This window comes from Oncorhynchus nerka, linkage group LG2 (genome assembly GCF_034236695.1).
Source record: "Oncorhynchus nerka isolate Pitt River linkage group LG2, Oner_Uvic_2.0, whole genome shotgun sequence".
NCBI lineage: Eukaryota > Metazoa > Chordata > Actinopteri > Salmoniformes > Salmonidae > Oncorhynchus > Oncorhynchus nerka.
In genome coordinates this window covers 69,182,794-69,204,358 of record NC_088397.1, presented here as the reverse complement: position 1 = coordinate 69,204,358, position 21,565 = coordinate 69,182,794, and the positions used below count along the sequence as shown (strand labels likewise).

Sequence of the window (21,565 nt, the reverse complement as noted above, 5' to 3'; positions counted from 1 at the left end):
TTACTGTCTATCTAGAGCAAAGGGGAAATTCATATATATATGTGTGTGTGTGTGTGTGTGTGTGTGTGTGTGTGTGTGTGTAGTTTAACAGGTGTAACAGCAGAGGTCTTGGAGTAAACAGGTGTAACAGCTAGGTCTTGGAGTAGACTCTTGTTATAGGTTGGGCTGCTCATGTGGGGAGATGACTTGGTGGGCTAGTAAGGATATGACAGGGAGTGTTGGTCTGTCTGAGGGTGGTGGAATAGGAGGTGAACAGAATGGGTCAGAGTGCATCACTATGTCACTCTCACTGGGATCTCCCAGTTGCCCCTTTCTGGGACACCGCTTCTGCCGCTGCAGCCTCCCCCCAGGGCTCCCCATCACTGTCCGCCCCCCTCTCCCTCTCCTCGTCCCCCCACTCGTCCTCCTCATCCTCATCTTCCTCCTCGAGGCTCTTCTCCTCCCTCTCTTTCTTGATGGCTTGGATGGCAGGGGGGGCGGAGGCGCTGTCCCCAGAGTCGCTGCTGTCCTCAAAAGCCTCGGGGTTCTCCAGCATCTCCCTGATCAGAGGAGGCATGGGGCCTGGGATCTCCATCTTCAGAGTGATGGCTCTCTCAGCACCTAGAGTACACAGAGAGACCCACGCATAAACATAAGTTTACATTCACATTGACACTTTAGCCATTTAGCCATCCAGAGTGACATACAATCAGTTATTCATTGTTAATTAATTGGGGTGCTATGTCTCTATCAATACTGATTGAATGCAGGAGTCTGAGGCTCTACTATATATGAATCTTGATCTATGTGTCAGTATTGTGTTAGTATAGCCTGTGTTATGAATAAAGATCTAAGCTGTGCTATATATCTGTACTGTGTACTACATCCTTATCTGTACTGACCCTTGGTGCTGATGCCCCTGAGGTCGGTGACCTTCATCAGCATGCGGGGGAACATGTGGGGCTTGTTGGGGCGTCTGCGGCGGGCGTAGATTTTCAGGGCCTCCAGGAGGGGTTCCTGTAGCTTGTCCACCTTCTGGGGCTCCTCCAGGTCCATACGATCTGAGGGAGAGAGCCAATCACACTGGGTCAGGAAGGGGGAGAGCCAATGATAGGTATAAAAAGAGTCAGCAGCCAATGACATAGGGTCAGGGAGAAGAAAAAAAAGGAACGCAAATAGAAGAGGCAAGAGTCTGCTAAGTGTATTGTACCTAGGATATTGAGCCAGGGCTCTAAATTCAGAATATTAATTGGTAGCACTAGTGCTCCCAACTTATACAAGTTAGGAGCACAACATTAAATGTATGAGCACCAATTGAGATATAGCCTATACTGGGCCTATATGTACTGTATTCTAGCTGCTTCTGATACTGTTCCCTAGAAACTAATAGTAAACCCTGTAAATAAATGTGTATTATAAAATACTAAAATGTTGATACAATTACCTGTCATTGAAATTACAAAGTCGTTTGTCGAATGTTAGGTTTCTAAAAGAGTAATTGTACTACTGAGATTACATCGAAAATTGTAGATGAAAGAGATTAGTCACTCATTCATTGCTATCATCATTGATCTCCTGAAGAAGCTATCCCTGTAACTTTCTTTCTGTGTCATCAACTGTTCAGATATGGCCTACTAGTTACCAGGTTATTAGCTAGCCAGCTAGGTAACAGGGCTGACAAAGTGTAAGCAAATGAATGTAAAATGCGAAGAAACAAGACGTTTTCGCTGTAGTAATGGTACAACCATGATGCTAATGAATATGTGTTCGCTTTTTTCTCTAGGGCACTCGGAAACAACGGTAGAGCGAAATCATTACAACAATTATCTAGGCGCATTGGTTCTCCCAAATAAAAATTCAAGGTCTCACAGCAAAATGTTTAGGAGCATATGCCACCAAAATGGTCACATATTATTATTGAGACATGTGCGTGCACACACAAACAGTAGTACCTCCACAGATCAAGCAGATGGCGCTGAGGAGGCCGGTTTCTGTGTCGTCCATCTCCAGAGGCAGCAGCTGGCCAGCAAAGGCAAACACCAGCTCTGTGAGAGGGCCAAAGCCTGCGTTGTGCATCTGGGTCCGGTTCAGGGTCAGCCCGTCGGAGAAGGTCATTGTGTCCTGCTCCGGAGTGTAGCGAGTGCAGATCCTCAGCATCTGAGAAGAGAGGATGGAGAGGTTAGGGGAATAAATGACAACAAAGATGATGAAAAGGGAGGGTGAGGAAGAGGGGGTGTGTAAATTGTAGGGAGTGGCAAAGGATTGAGGATAGTGACATGTTGATCGTGTGTTAAGGGAAAGAGGAGTATGGATAGAGCATTGTGAGGGAAAGAGAGAAGTAGATAGGTTGTAGTGTGGGAGAGAAGAGTGAAAATGTAGGGAGAGAGCAGTAAGGGAGAGAGGAGTACAGACAGAGTGGAGGTGGAGGGAGAGAGCAGTGAGGGAGAGAAGAGTACATACAGAGTGGAGGTGGAGGGAGAGAGCAGTGAGGGAGAGAGGAGTACAGACAGAGTGGAGGTGGAGGGAGAGAGCAGTAAGGGAGAGAGGAGTACAGACAGAGTGGAGGTGGAGGGAGAGAGCAGTGAGGGAGAGAGGAGTACAGACAGAGTGGAGGTGGAGGGAGAGAGCAGTGAGGGAGAGAGGAGTACAGACAGAGTGGAGGTGGAGGGAGAGAGCAGTGAGGGAGAGAGGAGTACAGACAGAGTGGAGGTGGAGGGAGAGAGGAGTACAGACAGAGTGGATGTGGAGGTTGAGAGCAGTGAGGGAGAGAGGAGTACAGACAGAGTGGAGGTGGAGGGAGAGAGCAGTGAGGGAGAGAGGAGTACAGACAGAGTGGAGGTGGAGGGAGAGAGCAGTGAGGGAGAGAGGAGTACAGACAGAGTGGAGGTGGAGGGAGAGAGCAGTGAGGGAGAGAGGAGTACAGACAGAGTGGAGGTGGAGGTTGAGAGCAGTGAGGGAGAGAGGAGTACAGACAGAGTGGAGGGAGAGAGCAGTGAGGGAGAGAGGAGTACAGACAGAGTGGAGGGAGAGAGCAGTGAGGGAGAGAGGAGTACAGACAGAGTGGAGGGAGAGAGCAGTGAGGGAGAGAGGAGTACAGACAGAGTGGAGGTGGAGGGAGAGAGCAGTAAGGGAGAGAGGAGTACAGACAGAGTGGAGGTGGAGGTTGCGAGCAGTGAGGGAGAGAGGAGTACAGACAGAGTGGAGGTGGAGGGAGAGAGGAGTACAGACAGAGTGGAGGTGGAGGGAGAGAGCAGTGAGGGAGAGAGGAGTACAGACAGAGTGGAGGTGGAGGGAGAGAGCAGTGAGGGAGAGAGGAGTACAGACAGAGTGGAGGTGGAGGTTGAGAGCAGTGAGGGAGAGAGGAGTACAGACAGGGTGGAGGGAGAGAGCAGTGAGGGAGAGAGGAGTACAGACAGAGTGGAGGTGGAGGGAGAGAGCAGTGAGGGAGAGAGGAGTACAGACAGAGTGGAGGTGGAGGGAGAGAGCAGTGAGGGAGAGAGGAGTACATACAGAGTGGAGGTGGAGGGAGAGAGCAGTGAGGGAGAGAGGAGTACAGACAGAGTGGAGGTGGAGGGAGAGAGCAGTGAAGGAGAGAGGAGTACAGACAGAGTGGAGGTGGAGGTTGAGAGCAGTGAGGGAGAGAGGAGTACAGACAGAGTGGAGGTGGAGGTTGAGAGCAGTGAGGAGAGAGGAGTACAGACAGAGTGGAGGTGGAGGGAGAGAGCAGTGAGGAGAGAGGAGTACAGACAGAGTGGAGGTGGAGGGAGAGAGCAGTGAGGGAGAGAGGAGTACAGACAGAGTGGAGGTGGAGGGAGAGAGCAGTGAGGAGTACAGACAGAGTGGAGGTGGAGGTTGAGAGCAGTGAGGGAGAGAGGAGTACAGACAGAGTGGAGGTGGAGGGAGAGAGCAGTGAGGGAGAGAGGAGTACAGACAGAGTGGAGGTGGAGGGAGAGAGCAGTGAGGGAGAGAGGAGTACAGACAGAGTGGAGGTGGAGGGAGAGAGCAGTGAGGGAGAGAGGAGTACAGACAGAGTGGAGGTGGAGGGAGAGAGCAGTGAGGGAGAGAGGAGTACAGACAGAGTGGAGGTGGAGGGAGAGAGCAGTGAGGGAGAGAGGAGTACAGACAGAGTGGAGGTGGAGGAGAGAGCAGTGAGGGAGAGAGGAGTACAGACAGAGTGGAGGTGGAGGGAGAGAGCAGTGAGGGAGAGAGGAGTACAGACAGAGTGGAGGTGGAGGGAGAGAGCAGTAAGGGAGAGAGGAGTACAGACAGAGTGGAGGTGGAGGTTGCGAGCAGTGAGGGAGAGAGGAGTACAGACAGAGTGGAGGTGGAGGGAGAGAGCAGTGAGGGAGAGAGGAGTACAGACAGAGTGGAGGTGGAGGGAGAGAGCAGTGAGGGAGAGAGGAGTACATACAGAGTGGAGGTGGAGGGAGAGAGCAGTGAGGGAGAGAGGAGTACAGACAGAGTGGAGGTGGAGGGAGAGAGCAGTGAGGGAGAGAGGAGTACAGACAGAGTGGAGGTGGAGGGAGAGAGCAGTGAGGGAGAGAGGAGTACAGACAGAGTGGAGGTGGAGGGAGAGAGCAGTGAGGGAGAGAGGAGTACAGACAGAGTGGAGGTGGAGGGAGAGAGCAGTGAGGGAGAGAGGAGTACAGACAGAGTGGAGGTGGAGGTTGAGAGCAGTGAGGGAGAGAGGAGTACAGACAGAGTGGAGGTGGAGGAGAGAGCAGTGAGGGGAGAGAGGAGTACAGACAGAGTGGAGGTGGAGGGAGACAGAGTGGAGTGGAGGGAGAGAGGAGTACAGACAGAGTGGAGGTGGAGGAGGGCAGAGAGGAGTACAGACAGAGTGGAGGAGGAGGTTGAGAGCAGTGAGGGGAGAGAGGAGTACAGACAGAGTGGAGGTGGAGGGAGAGAGCAGTGAGGGAGAGAGGAGTACAGACAGAGTGGAGGTGGAGGGAGAGCAGTGAGGGAGAGTACAGCAGTGGAGGTGGAGGGAGAGTGAGGGAGGAGTACAGACAGAGTGGAGGTGGAGGGAGAGAGCAGTGAGGAGAGAGGAGTACAGACAGAGTGGAGGTGGAGGGAGAGAGCAGTGAGGGAGAGAGGAGTACAGACAGAGTGGAGGTGGAGGGTGGAGAGAGAGCAGTGAGGGAGAGAGGAGTACAGACAGAGTGGAGGTGGAGGGAGAGAGCAGTGAGGGAGAGAGGAGTACAGACAGAGTGGAGGTGGAGGGAGAGAGCAGTGAGGGAGAGAGGAGTACAGACAGAGTGGAGGTGGAGGAGAGAGCAGTGAGGGGAGAGAGGAGTACAGACAGAGTGGAGGTGGAGGGAGAGAGCAGTGAGGGAGAGAGGAGTACAGACAGAGTGGAGGTGGAGGGAGAGAGCAGTGAGGGAGAGAGGAGTACAGACAGAGTGGAGGTGGAGGGAGAGAGCAGTGAGGGAGAGAGGAGTACAGACAGAGTGGAGGTGGAGGGAGAGAGCAGTGAGGGAGAGAGGAGTACAGACAGAGTGGAGGTGGAGGGAGAGAGCAGTGAGGGAGAGAGGAGTACAGACAGAGTGGAGGTGGAGGGAGAGAGCAGTGAGGGAGAGAGGAGTACAGACAGAGTGGAGGTGGAGGGAGAGAGCAGTGAGGGAGAGAGGAGTACAGACAGAGTGGAGGTGGAGGGAGAGAGCAGTGAGGGAGAGAGGAGTACAGACAGAGTGGAGGTGGAGGAGAGAGCAGTGAGGGAGAGAGGAGTACAGACAGAGTGGAGGTGGAGGAGAGAGCAGTGAGGGAGAGAGGAGTACAGACAGAGTGGAGGTGGAGGGAGAGAGCAGTGAGGGAGAGAGGAGTACAGACAGAGTGGAGGTGGAGGGAGAGAGCAGTGAGGGAGAGAGGAGTACAGACAGAGTGGAGGTGGAGGGAGAGAGCAGTGAGGGAGAGGAGTACAGACAGAGTGGAGGTGGAGGGAGAGAGCAGTGAGGGGAGAGAGGAGTACAGACAGAGTGGAGGTGGAGGGAGAGAGCAGTGAGGGAGAGAGGAGTGGAGGTGGAGACAGAGTGGAGGTGGAGGTGGAGAGAGCAGTGAGGGAGAGAGGAGTACAGACAGAGTGGAGGTGGAGGGAGAGAGCAGTGAGGGAGAGAGGAGTACAGACAGAGTGGAGGTGGAGGGAGAGAGCAGTGAGGGAGAGAGGAGTACAGACAGAGTGGAGGTGGAGGGAGAGAGCAGTGAGGGAGAGAGGAGTACAGACAGAGTGGAGGTGGAGGAGAGCAGGAGGAGAGCAGTGGAGGGGAGAGTGAGGAGAGAGTACAGACAGAGTGGAGGTGGAGGGAGAGAGCAGTGAGGGAGAGAGGAGTACAGACAGAGTGGAGGTGGAGGGAGAGAGCAGTGAGGGAGAGAGGAGTACAGACAGAGTGGAGGTGGAGGGGAGAGCAGTGAGGGAGAGAGGAGTACAGACAGAGTGGAGGTGGAGGGAGAGAGCAGTGAGGAGAGGAGTACAGACAGAGTGGAGGTGGAGGGAGAGAGCAGTGAGGGAGAGAGGAGTACAGACAGAGTGGAGGTGGAGGGAGAGAGCAGTGAGGGAGAGAGGAGTACAGACAGAGTGGAGGTGGAGGGAGAGAGCAGTGAGGGAGAGAGGAGTACAGACAGAGTGGAGGTGGAGGGAGAGAGCAGTGAGGGAGAGAGGAGTACAGACAGAGTGGAGGTGGAGGGAGGAGAGCAGTGAGGGAGAGAGGAGTACAGACAGAGTGGAGGTGGAGGGAGAGAGCAGTGAGGGAGAGAGGAGTACAGACAGAGTGGAGGTGGAGGGAGAGAGCAGTGAGGGAGAGAGGAGTACAGACAGAGTGGAGGTGGAGGAGAGAGCAGTAAGGGAGAGAGGAGTACAGACAGTGGAGGTGGAGGGAGGTGGAGAGAGATACAGCAGTGGAGGAGAGAGGAGTACAGACAGAGTGGAGGTGGAGGGAGAGAGCAGTGAGGGAGAGAGGAGTACAGACAGAGTGGAGGTGGAGGGAGAGAGCAGTGAGGGAGAGAGGAGTACAGACAGAGTGGAGGTGGAGGGAGAGAGCAGTGAGGGAGAGAGGAGTACAGACAGAGTGGAGGTGGAGGGAGAGAGCAGTGAGGGAGAGAGGAGTACAGACAGAGTGGAGGTGGAGGGAGAGAGCAGTGAGGAGAGAGGAGTACAGACAGAGTGGAGGTGGAGGGAGAGAGCAGTGAGGGAGAGAGGAGTACAGACAGAGTGGAGGTGGAGGAGAGAGCAGTGAGGGGAGAGGAGTACAGACAGAGTGGAGGTGGAGGTTGAGAGCAGTGAGGGAGAGAGGAGTACAGACAGAGTGGAGGTGGAGGAGAGAGCAGTGAGGGAGAGAGGGAGAGACAGACAGAGTGGAGGTGGAGGGAGAGAGCAGTGAGGAGAGAGGAGTACAGACAGAGTGGATGTGGAGGTTGAGAGCAGTGAGGGAGAGAGGAGTACAGACAGAGTGGAGGTGGAGGAGAGAGCAGTGAGGGAGAGAGGAGTACAGACAGAGTGGAGGTGGAGGGAGAGAGCAGTGAGGGAGAGAGGAGTACAGACAGAGTGGAGGTGGAGGGAGAGAGCAGTGAGGGAGAGAGGAGTACAGACAGAGTGGAGGTGGAGGAGAGAGCAGTGAGGGAGAGAGGAGTACAGACAGAGTGGAGGTGGAGGGAGAGAGCAGTGAGGGAGAGAGGAGTACAGACAGAGTGGAGGTGGAGGGAGAGAGCAGTGAGGGAGAGAGGAGTACAGACAGAGTGGAGGTGGAGGGAGAGAGCAGTGAGGGAGAGAGTGGAGGTGGAGGACAGAGAGTGAGGGAGTGGAGTACAGACAGAGTGGAGGTGGAGGGAGAGAGCAGACAGGGAGTGGACAGTGAGGTGGAGGGAGAGAGCAGTGAGGGAGAGAGGAGTACAGACAGAGTGGAGGTGGTGAGAGGTGAGGGAGAGAGGAGTACAGACAGAGGAGTGGAGGGAGAGAGCAGTGAGGAGAGACAGTACAGTGGAGGTGGAGGGAGAGAGCAGTGAGGGAGAGAGGAGTACAGACAGAGTGGAGGTGGAGGGAGAGAGCAGTGAGGGGAGAGGAGTACAGACAGAGTGGAGGTGGAGGGAGAGAGCAGTGAGGGAGAGAGGAGTACAGACAGAGTGGAGGTGGAGGGAGAGAGCAGTGAGGGAGAGAGGAGTACAGACAGAGTGGAGGTGGAGGGAGAGAGCAGTGAGGGAGAGAGGAGTACAGACAGAGTGGAGGTGGAGGGAGAGAGCAGTGAGGGAGAGAGGAGTACAGACAGAGTGGAGGTGGAGGGAGAGAGCAGTGAGGGAGAGAGGAGTACAGACAGAGTGGAGGTGGAGGAGAGAGAGGGAGAGAGGAGTACAGACAGAGTGGAGGTGGAGGTTGAGAGCAGTGAGGAGAGAGGAGTACAGACAGAGTGGAGGTGGAGGGAGAGAGCAGTGAGGGAGAGAGGAGTACAGACAGAGTGGAGGTGGAGGGAGAGAGCAGTGAGGGAGAGAGGAGTACAGACAGAGTGGAGGTGGAGGGAGAGAGCAGTGAGGGAGAGAGGAGTACAGACAGAGTGGAGGTGGAGGGAGAGAGCAGTGAGGGAGAGAGGAGTACAGACAGAGTGGAGGTGGAGGAGAGAGCAGTGAGGAGAGAGGAGTACAGACAGAGTGGAGGTGGAGGGAGAGAGCAGTGAGGGAGAGAGGAGTACAGACAGAGTGGAGGTGGAGGGGAGAGAGCAGTGAGGGAGAGAGGAGTACAGACAGAGTGGAGGTGGAGGGAGAGAGCAGTGAGGGAGAGAGGAGTACAGACAGAGTGGAGGTGGAGGGAGAGAGCAGTGAGGGAGAGAGGAGTACAGACAGAGTGGAGGTGGAGGGAGAGAGCAGTGAGGGAGAGAGGAGTACAGACAGAGTGGAGGTGGAGGGAGAGAGCAGTGAGGGAGAGAGGAGTACAGACAGAGTGGAGGTGGAGGGAGAGAGCAGTGAGGGAGAGAGGAGTACAGACAGAGTGGAGGTGGAGGAGAGAGCAGTGAGGGAGAGAGGAGTACAGACAGAGTGGAGGTGGAGGAGAGAGCAGTGAGGGAGAGAGGAGTACAGACAGAGTGGAGGTGGAGGGAGAGAGCAGTGAGGGAGAGAGGAGTACAGACAGAGTGGAGGTGGGGAGAGAGCAGGAGGGGAGAGGAGTACAGACAGAGTGGAGGTGGAGGGAGAGAGCAGTGAGGGAGAGACAGTACAGTGGAGGTGGAGGGAGAGAGCAGTGAGGGAGAGAGGAGTACAGACAGAGTGGAGGTGGAGGGAGAGAGCAGTGAGGAGAGAGGAGTACAGACAGAGTGGAGGTGGAGGGGAGAGCAGTGAGGGAGAGAGGAGTACAGACAGAGTGGAGGTGGAGGTTGAGAGCAGTGAGGGAGAGAGGAGTACAGACAGAGTGGAGGTGGAGGGAGAGAGCAGTGAGGGAGAGAGGAGTACAGACAGAGTGGAGGTGGAGGGAGAGAGCAGTGAGGGAGAGAGGAGTACAGACAGAGTGGAGGTGGAGGGAGAGAGCAGAGGGAGAGTACAGACAGGGTGGAGTGAGAGCAGTGAGGGGAGAGAGGAGTACAGACAGAGTGGAGGTGGAGGGAGAGAGCAGTGAGGAGAGAGGAGTACAGACAGAGTGGAGGTGGAGGGAGAGAGCAGTGAGGGAGAGAGGAGTACAGACAGAGTGGAGGAGTGGAGAGAGGCAGTGAGGGAGAGAGGAGTACAGTCAGAGTGGAGGTGGAGGGAGAGAGCAGTGAGGGAGAGAGGAGTACAGACAGAGTGGAGGTGGAGGTTGAGAGCAGTGAGGGAGAGAGGAGTACAGACAGAGTGGAGGTGGAGGGAGAGAGCAGTGAGGGAGAGAGGAGTACAGACAGAGTGGAGGTGGAGGGGCAGTGAGGGAGAGAGGAGTACAGACAGAGTGGAGGTGGAGGGGAGAGCAGTGAGGGAGAGAGGAGTACAGACAGAGTGGAGGTGGAGGGAGAGAGCAGTGAGGGAGAGAGGAGTACAGACAGAGTGGAGGTGGAGGGAGAGAGCAGTGAGGGAGAGAGGAGTACAGACAGAGTGGAGGTGGAGGGAGAGAGCAGTGAGGGAGAGAGGAGTACAGACAGAGTGGAGGTGGAGGGAGAGAGCAGTGAGGAGAGAGGAGTACAGACAGAGTGGAGGTGGAGGGAGAGAGCAGTGAGGGAGAGAGGAGTACAGACAGAGTGGAGGTGGAGGGAGAGAGCAGTGAGGGAGAGAGGAGTACAGACAGAGTGGAGGTGGAGGGAGAGAGCAGTGAGGGAGAGAGGAGTACAGACAGAGTGGAGGTGGAGGGAGAGAGCAGTGAGGGAGAGAGGAGTACAGACAGAGTGGAGGTGGAGGAGAGAGCAGTGAGGGAGAGAGGAGTACAGACAGAGTGGAGGTGGAGGGAGAGAGCAGTGAGGGAGAGAGGAGTACAGACAGAGTGGAGGTGGAGGAGAGAGCAGTGAGGGAGAGAGGAGTACAGACAGAGTGGAGGTGGAGGTTGAGAGCAGTGAGGAGAGAGGAGTACAGACAGAGTGGAGGTGGAGGGAGAGAGCAGTGAGGGAGAGAGGAGTACAGACAGAGTGGAGGTGGAGGGAGAGAGCAGTGAGGGAGAGAGAGAGTACAGACAGAGTGGAGGTGGAGGGAGAGAGCAGTGAGGGAGAGAGGAGTACAGACAGAGTGGAGGTGGAGGGAGAGAGCAGTGAGGGAGAGAGGAGTACAGACAGAGTGGAGGTGGAGGGAGAGAGCAGTGAGGGAGAGAGGAGTACAGACAGAGTGGAGGTGGAGGGAGAGAGCAGTGAGGGAGAGAGGAGTACAGACAGAGTGGAGGTGGAGGGAGAGAGCAGTAAGGGGAGAGGAGTACAGACAGAGTGGAGGGAGGTTGAGAGCAGTGAGGAGAGAGGAGTACAGACAGAGTGGAGGTGGAGGGAGAGAGCAGTGAGGGAGAGAGGAGTACAGACAGAGTGGAGGTGGAGGGAGAGAGCAGTGAGGGAGAGAGAGACATACAGAGTGGAGGTGGAGGGAGAGAGCAGTGAGGGAGAGAGGAGTACAGACAGAGTGGAGGTGGAGGGAGAGAGCAGTGAGGGAGAGAGGAGTACAGACAGAGTGGAGGTGGAGGGAGAGAGCAGTGAGGGAGAGAGGAGTACAGACAGAGTGGAGGTGGAGGAGAGAGCAGTGAGGGGAGAGAGGAGTACAGACAGAGTGGAGGTGGAGGTTGAGAGCAGTGAGGGAGAGAGGAGTACAGACAGAGTGGAGGTGGAGGGAGAGAGCAGAGGAGTACAGACAGAGTGGAGGTGGAGGGAGAGAGCAGTGAGGGAGAGAGGAGTACAGACAGAGTGGAGGTGGAGGGAGAGAGACAGTGGAGGGAGAGAGAGGAGTACAGACAGAGTGGAGGTGGAGAGAGCAGTGGGAGAGAGGAGTACAGACAGAGTGGAGGTGGAGGGAGAGAGCAGTGAGGGAGAGAGGAGTACAGACAGAGTGGAGGTGGAGGTTGAGAGCAGTGAGGGAGAGAGAGTACAGACAGAGTGGAGGTGGAGGGAGAGAGCAGTGAGGGAGAGAGGAGTACAGACAGAGTGGAGGTGGAGGGAGAGAGCAGTGAGGGAGAGAGAGTACAGACAGAGTGGAGGTGGAGGGTGAGAGCAGTGAGGGAGAGAGGAGTACAGACAGGTGGAGGGGAGAGCAGAGGGAGAGAGGAGTACAGACAGAGTGGAGGTGGAGGGAGAGAGCAGTGAGGGAGAGAGGAGTACAGACAGAGTGGAGGTGGAGGGAGAGAGCAGTGAGGGAGAGAGGAGTACATACAGAGTGGAGGTGGAGGGAGAGAGCAGTGAGGGAGAGAGGAGTACAGACAGAGTGGAGGTGGAGGGAGAGAGCAGTGAGGGAGAGAGGAGTACAGACAGAGTGGAGGTGGAGGTTGAGAGCAGTGAGGGAGAGAGGAGTACAGACAGAGTGGAGGTGGAGGTTGAGAGCAGTGAGGGAGAGAGGAGTACAGACAGAGTGGAGGTGGAGGGAGAGAGCAGTGAGGGAGAGAGGAGTACAGACAGAGTGGAGGTGGAGGAGAGAGCAGTGAGGGAGAGAGGAGTACATACAGAGTGGAGGTGGAGGGAGAGAGCAGTGAGGGAGAGAGGAGTACAGACAGAGTGGAGGTGGAGGGAGAGAGCAGTGAGGGAGAGAGGAGTACAGACAGAGTGGAGGTGGAGGTTGAGAGCAGTGAGGGAGAGAGGAGTACAGACAGAGTGGAGGTGGAGGGAGAGAGCAGTGAGGGAGAGAGGAGTACAGACAGAGTGGAGGTGGAGGGAGAGAGCAGTGAGGGAGAGAGGAGTACAGACAGAGTGGAGGTGAGGGAGGAGAGAGCAGTACAGAGTGGAGGGAGGGAGAGAGGAGTACAGACAGAGTGGAGGTGGAGGGAGAGCAGTGAGGGAGAGAGGAGTACAGACAGAGTGGAGGTGGAGGGAGAGAGCAGTGAGGGAGAGAGGAGTACAGACAGAGTGGAGGTGGAGGGAGAGAGCAGTGAGGGAGAGAGGAGTACAGACAGAGTGGAGGTGGAGGGAGAGAGAGCAGTGAGGGAGAGAGGAGTACAGACAGAGTGGAGGTGGAGGGAGAGAGCAGTGAGGGAGAGAGGAGTACAGACAGAGTGGAGGTGGAGGGGAGAGCAGTGAGGGAGAGAGGAGTACAGACAGAGTGGAGGTGGAGGGAGAGAGCAGTGAGGGAGAGAGGAGTACAGACAGAGTGGAGGTGGAGGGAGAGAGCAGTGAGGGAGAGAGGAGTACAGACAGAGTGGAGGTGGAGGAGAGAGCAGTGAGGGAGAGAGGAGTACAGACAGAGTGGAGGTGGAGGGAGAGAGCAGTGAGGGAGAGAGGAGTACAGACAGAGTGGAGGTGGAGGGAGAGAGCAGTGAGGGAGAGAGGAGTACAGACAGAGTGGAGGTGGAGGGAGAGAGCAGTGAGGGAGAGAGGAGTACAGACAGAGTGGAGGTGGAGGAGAGAGCAGTGAGGGAGAGAGGAGTACAGACAGAGTGGAGGTGGAGGGAGAGAGCAGTGAGGGAGAGAGGAGTACAGACAGAGTGGAGGTGGAGGGAGAGAGCAGTGAGGGAGAGAGGAGTACAGACAGAGTGGAGGTGGAGGGAGAGAGCAGTGAGGGAGAGAGGAGTACAGACAGAGTGGAGGTGGAGGGAGAGAGCAGTGAGGGAGAGAGGAGTACAGACAGAGTGGAGGTGGGGAGAGAGCAGTGAGGGAGAGAGGAGTACAGACAGAGTGGAGGTGGAGGAGAGAGCAGTGAGGAGAGAGGAGTACAGACAGAGTGGAGGTGGAGGAGAGAGCAGTGAGGGAGAGAGGAGTACAGACAGAGTGGAGGTGGAGGTTGAGAGAGCAGTGAGGGAGAGAGGAGTACAGACAGAGTGGAGGTGGAGGAGAGAGCAGTGAGGGAGAGAGGAGTACAGACAGAGTGGAGGTGGAGGGAGAGAGCAGAGGGAGAGAGGAGTACAGACAGAGTGGAGGTGGGAGAGCAGTGAGGGAGAGAGGAGTACAGACAGAGTGGAGGTGGAGGGAGAGAGCAGTGAGGGAGAGAGGAGTACAGACAGAGTGGAGGTGGAGGGAGAGAGCAGTGAGGGAGAGAGGAGTACAGACAGAGTGGAGGTGGAGGGAGAGAGCAGTGAGGGAGAGAGGAGTACAGACAGAGTGGAGGTGGAGGGAGAGAGCAGTGAGGAGAGAGGAGTACAGACAGAGTGGAGGTGGAGGGAGAGAGCAGTGAGGGAGAGAGGAGTACAGACAGAGTGGAGGTGGAGGGAGAGAGCAGTGAGGGGAGAGAGGAGTACAGACAGAGGGAGGTGGAGGAGAGAGCAGACAGAGTGGAGGTGGAGGGAGAGAGCAGTGAGGGAGAGAGGAGTACAGACAGAGTGGAGGTGGAGGAGAGAGCAGTGAGGAGAGAGGAGTACAGACAGAGTGGAGGTGGAGGGAGAGAGCAGTGAGGGGAGAGAGGAGTACAGACAGAGTGGAGGTGGAGGGAGAGAGCAGTGAGGGAGAGAGGAGTACAGACAGAGTGGAGGTGGAGGGAGGAGAGAGCAGTGAGGGAGAGAGGAGTACAGACAGAGTGGAGGTGGAGGGAGAGAGCAGTGAGGGAGAGAGGAGTACAGACAGAGTGGAGGTGGAGGAGAGAGCAGTGAGGGAGAGAGGAGTACAGACAGAGTGGAGGTGGAGGGAGAGAGCAGTGAGGGAGAGAGGAGTACAGACAGAGTGGAGGTGGAGGGAGAGAGCAGTGAGGGAGAGAGGAGTACAGACAGAGTGGAGGTGGAGGGAGAGCAGTGAGGGAGAGAGGAGTACAGACAGAGTACAGACAGAGGAGGAGGTGGAGGGAGAGAGCAGTGAGGGAGAGAGGAGTACAGACAGAGTGGAGGTGGAGGGAGAGAGCAGTGAGGGAGAGAGGAGTACAGACAGAGTGGAGGTGGAGGGAGAGAGCAGTGAGGGAGAGAGGAGTACAGACAGAGTGGAGGTGGAGGGAGAGAGCAGTGAGGGAGAGAGGAGTACAGACAGAGTGGAGGTGGAGGGAGAGAGCAGTGAGGGAGAGAGGAGTACAGACAGAGTGGAGGTGGAGGGAGAGAGCAGTGAGGGAGAGAGAGTACAGACAGAGTGGAGGTGGAGGTTGAGTACAGACAGAGTGGAGTGGAGGGAGAGGGAGAGAGGAGTACAGACAGAGTGGAGGTGGAGGGAGAGAGCAGTGAGGGAGAGAGGAGTACAGACAGAGTGGAGGTGGAGGGAGAGAGCAGTGAGGGAGAGAGGAGTACAGACAGAGTGGAGGTGGAGGGAGAGAGCAGTGAGGGAGAGAGGAGTACAGACAGAGTGGAGGTGGAGGAGAGAGCAGTGAGGGAGAGAGAGGAGTACAGACAGAGTGGAGGTGGAGGGAGAGAGCAGTGAGGGAGAGAGGAGTACAGACAGAGTGGAGGTGGAGGGAGAGAGCAGTGAGGGAGAGAGGAGTACAGACAGAGTGGAGGTGGAGGGAGAGAGCAGTGGAGGGAGAGAGGAGTACAGACAGAGTGGAGGTGGAGGGAGAGAGCAGTGAGGGAGAGAGAGAGTACAGACAGAGTGGAGGTGGAGGGAGAGAGCAGTGAGGGAGAGAGGAGTACAGACAGAGTGGAGGTGGAGGGAGAGAGCAGTGAGGGAGAGAGGAGTACAGACAGAGTGGAGGTGGAGGGAGAGAGCAGTGAGGGAGAGAGGAGTACAGACAGAGTGGAGGTGGAGGGAGAGAGGAGTACAGACAGAGTGGAGGTGGAGGGAGAGAGGAGTACAGACAGAGTGGAGGTGGAGGGGAGAGGAGAGCAGTGAGGGAGAGAGGAGTACAGACAGAGTGGAGGTGGAGGTTGAGAGCAGTGAGGGAGAGAGGAGTACAGACAGAGTGGAGGTGGAGGAGAGAGCAGTGAGGGAGAGAGGAGTACAGACAGAGTGGAGGGGGAGGGAGAGAGCAGTGAGGGAGAGAGGAGTACAGACAGAGTGGAGGTGGAGGGAGAGAGCAGTGAGGGAGAGAGGAGTACAGACAGAGTGGAGGTGGAGGGAGAGAGCAGTGAGGGAGAGAGGAGTACAGACAGAGTGGAGGTGGAGGGAGAGAGCAGTGAGGGAGAGAGGAGTACAGACAGAGTGGAGGTGGAGGGAGAGAGCAGTGAGGGAGAGAGGAGTACAGACAGAGTGGAGGTGGAGGGAGAGAGCAGTGAGGGAGAGAGGAGTACAGACAGAGTGGAGGTGGAGGGAGAGAGCAGTGAGGGAGAGAGGAGTACAGACAGAGTGGAGGTGGAGGGAGAGAGCAGTGAGGGAGAGAGGAGTACAGACAGAGTGGAGGTGGCAGTGGGAGAGAGGAGTACAGACAGAGTGGAGGTGGAGGAGAGAGCAGTGAGGGACAGAGTGGAGGTGGAGGGAGAGAGCAGTGAGGGAGAGAGGAGTACAGACAGAGTGGAGGTGGAGGAGAGAGCAGTGAGGGGAGAGGAGTACAGACAGAGTGGAGGTGGAGGGAGAGAGCAGAGGGAGAGAGGAGTACAGACAGAGTGGAGGTGGAGGGAGAGAGCAGTGAGGGAGAGAGGAGTACAGACAGAGTGGAGGTGGAGGGAGAGAGCAGTGAGGGAGAGAGGAGTACAGACAGAGTGGAGGTGGAGAGTGGAGGAGAGAGGAGTACAGACAGAGGGAGGTGGAGGGAGAGGGAGAGAGAGGAGTACAGACAGAGTGGAGGTGGAGGTTGAGAGCAGTGAGGAGAGAGGAGTACAGACAGAGTGGAGGTGGAGGGAGAGAGCAGTGAGGGAGAGAGGAGTACAGACAGAGTGGAGGTGGAGGGAGAGAGCAGTGAGGGAGAGAGGAGTACAGACAGAGTGGAGGTGGAGGAGAGAGCAGTGAGGGAGAGAGGAGTACAGACAGAGTGGAGGTGGAGGAGAGAGCAGTGAGGGAGAGAGGAGTACAGACAGAGTGGAGGTGGAGGGAGAGAGCAGTGAGGGAGAGAGGAGTACAGACAGAGTGGAGGTGGAGGGAGAGAGCAGTGAGGGAGAGAGGAGTACAGACAGAGTGGAGGTGGAGGGAGAGAGCAGTGAGGGAGAGAGGAGTACAGACAGAGTGGAGGTGGAGGGAGAGAGCAGTGAGGGAGAGAGGAGTACAGACAGAGTGGAGGTGGAGGGAGAGAGCAGTGAGGGAGAGAGGAGTACAGACAGAGTGGAGGTGGAGGGAGAGAGCAGTGAGGGAGAGAGGAGTACAGACAGAGTGGAGGTGGAGGGAGAGAGCAGTGAGGGAGAGAGGAGTACAGACAGAGTGGAGGTGGAGGGAGAGAGCAGTGAGGGAGAGAGGAGTACAGACAGAGTGGAGGTGGAGGGAGAGAGCAGTGAGGGAGAGAGGAGTACAGACAGAGTGGAGGTGGAGGAGAGAGCAGTGAGGGAGAGAGGAGTACAGACAGAGTGGAGGTGGAGGGAGAGAGCAGTGAGGGAGAGAGGAGTACAGACAGAGTGGAGGTGGAGGGAGAGAGCAGTGAGGGAGAGAGGAGTACAGACAGAGTGGAGGTGGAGGAGGAGTACAGACAGTGAGGGAGAGAGGAGTACAGACAGAGTGGAGGTGGAGGGAGAGAGCAGTGAGTGAGGGAGAGAGGAGTACAGACAGAGTGGAGGTGGAGGGAGAGAGCAGTGAGGGGAGAGAGGAGTACAGACAGAGTGGAGGTGGAGGGAGAGAGCAGTGAGGGAGAGAGGAGTACAGACAGAGTGGAGGTGGAGGGAGAGAGCAGTGAGGGAGAGAGGAGTACAGACAGAGTGGAGGTGGAGGGAGAGAGAGCAGTGAGGGAGAGGAGGAGTGAGGGAGAGAGGACAGACAGAGTGGAGGTGGAGGGAGAGAGCAGTGAGGGAGGTGGAGGAGAGGAGTACAGACAGAGTGGAGGTGGAGGGAGAGAGCAGTGAGGGAGAGAGGAGTACAGACAGAGTGGAGGTGGAGGGAGAGAGCAGTGAGGAGAGAGGAGTACAGACAGAGTGGAGGTGGAGGGAGAGAGCAGTGAGGGAGAGAGGAGTACAGACAGAGTGGAGGTGGAGGGAGAGAGCAGTGAGGGAGAGAGGAGTACAGACAGAGTGGAGGTGGAGGGAGAGAGCAGTGAGGAGAGAGGAGTACAGACAGAGTGGAGGTGGAGGGAGAGAGCAGTGAGGAGAGAGGAGTACAGACAGAGTGGAGGTGGAGGAGAGAGCAGTGAGGGAGAGAGGAGTACAGACAGAGTGGAGGTGGAGGGAGAGAGCAGTGAGGAGAGAGGAGTACAGACAGAGTGGAGGTGGAGGGAGAGAGCAGTGAGGAGAGAGGAGTACAGACAGAGTGGAGGTGGAGGAGAGAGCAGTGAGGGAGAGAGGAGTACAGACAGAGTGGAGGTGGAGGAGAGAGCAGTGAGAGAGAGAGTACAGACAGAGTGGAGGTGAGTGAGGGAGAGAGGAGTACAGACAGAGTGGAGGTGGAGGGAGAGAGCAGTGAGGGAGAGAGGAGTACAGACAGAGTGGAGGTGGAGGGAGAGAGCAGTGAGGAGAGAGAGAGACAGAGTACAGACAGAGTGGAGGTGGAGGGAGAGAGCAGTGAGGGAGAGAGGAGGAGTACAGACAGAGTGGAGGTGGAGGGAGAGAGCAGTGAGGGAGAGAGGAGTACAGACAGAGTGGAGGTGGAGGGAGAGAGCAGTGAGGGAGAGAGGAGTACAGACAGAGTGGAGGTGGAGGGAGAGAGCAGTGAGGGAGAGAGGAGTACAGACAGAGTGGAGGTGGAGGGAGAGAGCAGTGAGGGAGAGAGGAGTACAGACAGAGTGGAGGTGGAGGGAGAGAGCAGTGAGGGAGAGAGGAGTACAGACAGAGTGGAGGTGGAGGGAGAGAGCAGTGAGGGAGAGAGGAGTACAGACAGAGTGGAGGTGGAGGGAGAGAGCAGTGAGGGAGAGAGGAGTACAGACAGAGTGGAGGTGGAGGAGAGAGCAGTGAGGGAGAGAGGAGTACAGACAGAGTGGAGGTGGAGGAGAGAGACAGTGGGGAGAGAGGAGTACAGACAGAGTGGAGGTGGAGGTTGAGAGCAGTGAGGGAGAGAGGAGTACAGACAGAGTGGAGGTGGAGGGAGAGAGCAGTGAGGGAGAGAGGAGACACAGACAGAGTGGAGGTGGAGGGAGAGAGGAGTACAGACAGAGTGGAGGTGGAGAGAGGAGTACAGACAGAGTACAGACAGAGTGGAGGTGGAGGGAGAGAGCAGTGAGGGAGAGAGGAGTACAGACAGAGTGGAGGTGGAGGGAGAGAGCAGTGAGGAGAGAGGAGTACAGACAGAGTGGAGGTGGAGGGAGAGAGCAGTGAGGGAGAGAGGAGTACAGACAGAGTGGAGGTGGAGGTTGAGAGCAGTGAGGGAGAGAGGAGTACAGACAGAGTGGAGGTGGAGGGAGAGAGCAGTGAGGGAGAGAGGAGTACAGACAGAGTGGAGGTGGAGGGAGAGAGCAGTGAGGGAGAGAGGAGTACAGACAGAGTGGAGGTGGAGGGAGAGAGCAGTGAGGGAGAGAGGAGTACAGACAGAGTGGAGGTGGAGGAGAGAGCAGTGAGGGAGAGAGGAGTACAGACAGAGTGGAGGTGGAGGGAGAGAGCAGTGAGGGAGGTGGAGAGGCAGTACAGACAGAGTGGAGGTGGAGGGAGAGAGCAGTGAGGGAGAGAGGAGTACAGACAGAGTGGAGGTGGAGGGAGAGAGCAGTGAGGGAGAGAGGAGTACAGACAGAGTGGAGGTGGAGGGAGGAGAGAGCAGAGTGGAGGTGAGGGAGGGAGAGAGGAGTACAGACAGAGTGGAGGTGGAGAGCAGTGAGGGAGGAGGAGTACAGACAGAGTGGAGGTGGAGCAGTAGCAGGGAGAGAGGAGTACAGACAGAGTGGAGGTGGAGGTTGAGAGCAGTGAGGGAGAGAGGAGTACAGACAGAGTGGAGGTGGAGGGAGAGAGCAGTGAGGGAGAGAGGAGTACAGACAGAGTGGAGGTGGAGGGAGAGAGCAGTGAGGGAGAGAGGAGTACAGACAGAGTAGAGGTGGAGGGAGAGAGCAGTAAGGGAGAGAGGAGTACAGACAGAGTGGAGGTGGAGGGAGAGAGCAGTGAGGGAGAGAGGAGTACAGACAGAGTGGAGGTGGAGGGAGAGAGCAGTAAGGGAGAGTACAGACAGAGTGGAGGTGGAGGGAGAGAGCAGTGAGGGAGAGAGGAGTACAGACAGAGTGGAGGTGGAGGGAGAGAGCAGTGAGGGAGAGAGGAGTACAGACAGAGTGGAGGTGGAGGGAGAGAGCAGTGAGGGAGAGAGGAGTACAGACAGAGTGGAGGTGGAGGGAGAGAGCAGTGAGGGAGAGAGGAGTACAGACAGAGTGGAGGTGGAGGTTGAGAGCAGTGAGGGAGAGAGGAGTACAGACAGAGTGGAGGTGGAGGGAGAGAGCAGTGAGGGAGAGAGGAGTACAGACAGAGTGGAGGTGGAGGGAGAGAGCAGTGAGGGAGAGAGGAGTACAGACAGAGTGGAGGTGGAGGTTGAGAGCAGTGAGGGAGAGAGGAGTACAGACAGAGTGGAGGTGGAGGGAGAGAGCAGTGAGGGAGAGAGGAGTACAGACAGAGTGGAGGTGGAGGGAGAGAGCAGTGAGGGAGAGAGGAGTACAGACAGAGTGGAGGTGGAGGGAGAGAGCAGTAAGGGAGAGAGGAGTACAGACAGAGTGGAGGTGGAGGTTGAGAGCAGTGAGGGAGAGAGGAGTACAGACAGAGTGGAGGTGGAGGGAGAGAGCAGTGAGGGAGAGAGGAGTACAGACAGAGTGGAGGTGGAGGGAGAGAGCAGTGAGGGAGAGAGGAGTACAGACAGAGTGGAGGTGGAGGGAGAGAGCAGTGAGGGAGAGAGGAGTACAGACAGAGTGGAGGTGGAGGGAGAGAGCAGTGAGGGAGAGAGGAGTACAGACAGAGTGGAGGTGGAGGGAGAGAGGTGTTCAGGTACCAGTATATCCAGACAGGCTGATTTGAGGAGAGTGATCTGGTCAGCGATGGTGAGGGTGGTGAAGCCTGGCAGGCGCTTGGCAAACTCCACTATCTTGATGATGCACTTGGTGGAGAGTTCACTGAACTTATCCCACAGCCCCAGATCCAACTGTACACGGTGGTCTGCACTGGAGTTCTGGAATAGGAGAGAGGGGGCTAAGGTGTGTGTGTGTGTGTGTGTGTGTGTGTGTGTGTGTGTGTGTGTGTGTGTGTGTGTGTGTGTGTGTGTGTGTGTGTGTGTGTGTTTGACTCACTGTAGTGTATTTGCCCAGCTGGACAAGTGAGGGAAAGGTATCTTTGTGGGCCTTGCTGACTTTGTTGACTAGCTCCTCCAGTTCTCCACTGAGCTCATAGCTCTCCAGCAACACCACCTCCTCCTTCACATCCTTCTTCTTCTTGTTCCTGTCATTACGCACCGCTGCATGACAGAGAAGAAGAAGGAGCAACGATAAGTGGTGGTGCTTATAATATCCATTTATAGGGGTGATTTCAGTGTAAACCCTAGCTATCCCACACGTACAGACAAAAACTGTAGTGAGATCCCTTTACAAATTCTTTGCCACCCAATCACTCACAACCTCTCTGTATTCAAGCAGTCTCTGATCTCCTCACACCTTTACATTTGAGCACAACTTACCCAGCAGGCAAACTGGACAAAACGGGTTGTAACGGCATCCCTCTGATGCACTGTTACTCACCTTCTTTGGACATGCCAACCTCAAAGCACTTTTGCAGCCGGCAGTACTGACAGCGATTACGGGTCACCTTGTTGATCTGACAGTTCTTGTCTCGGTGGCAGGTATACACCATGTTCTTCTGAATACTGCGCCGGAAGAATCCCTGAGAGAGTGAAGAGAGAGAGAGACCGAGGGAGAGAGACAGAGAAATACCAACAGACCAAGAGAGAGTAAAAGAGAGAGAAATAAGGCATTAAAACATCCTTAATGGTCACAAGACCATATCTCTGGAGCATAGATGGAATATGTCTCACTACATGGCCACAGGAGGTTATTTCAGCCCATGCCCTGAGATAAAGATTAGACCAGAGGACCTCCATCCTTACCAGTCACCCAATCCTTGATGCTGAAAAGCATCCCCGTAGCATGTTGCTGCCGCCACCATGCT

At 56.2% G+C, this 21,565-nt stretch overlaps 1 protein-coding gene across 2 annotated transcripts in view; it reads right to left on the bottom strand.

Moving 5' to 3' along the window:
* Positions 1-202: 202 nt before the first annotated feature.
* LOC115140653 (retinoic acid receptor gamma-A-like) overlaps positions 203-21,565 on the bottom strand; it is a 93,852-nt gene continuing 72,489 nt past the window's right edge. For both annotated transcript variants that reach the window (XM_065001890.1, XM_029678998.2), the window contains 6 exons: positions 21,139-21,280; positions 20,695-20,858; positions 20,400-20,576; positions 1,932-2,136; positions 882-1,040; positions 203-600 (listed from right to left, as the gene is read on the bottom strand). In XM_065001890.1, coding sequence (XP_064857962.1) covers positions 287-600; positions 882-1,040; positions 1,932-2,136; positions 20,400-20,576; positions 20,695-20,858; positions 21,139-21,280 — 1,161 coding nt within the window. In that variant the 3' untranslated portion in view covers positions 203-286. The remainder of the gene's footprint in view (positions 601-881; positions 1,041-1,931; positions 2,137-20,399; positions 20,577-20,694; positions 20,859-21,138; positions 21,281-21,565) is intronic.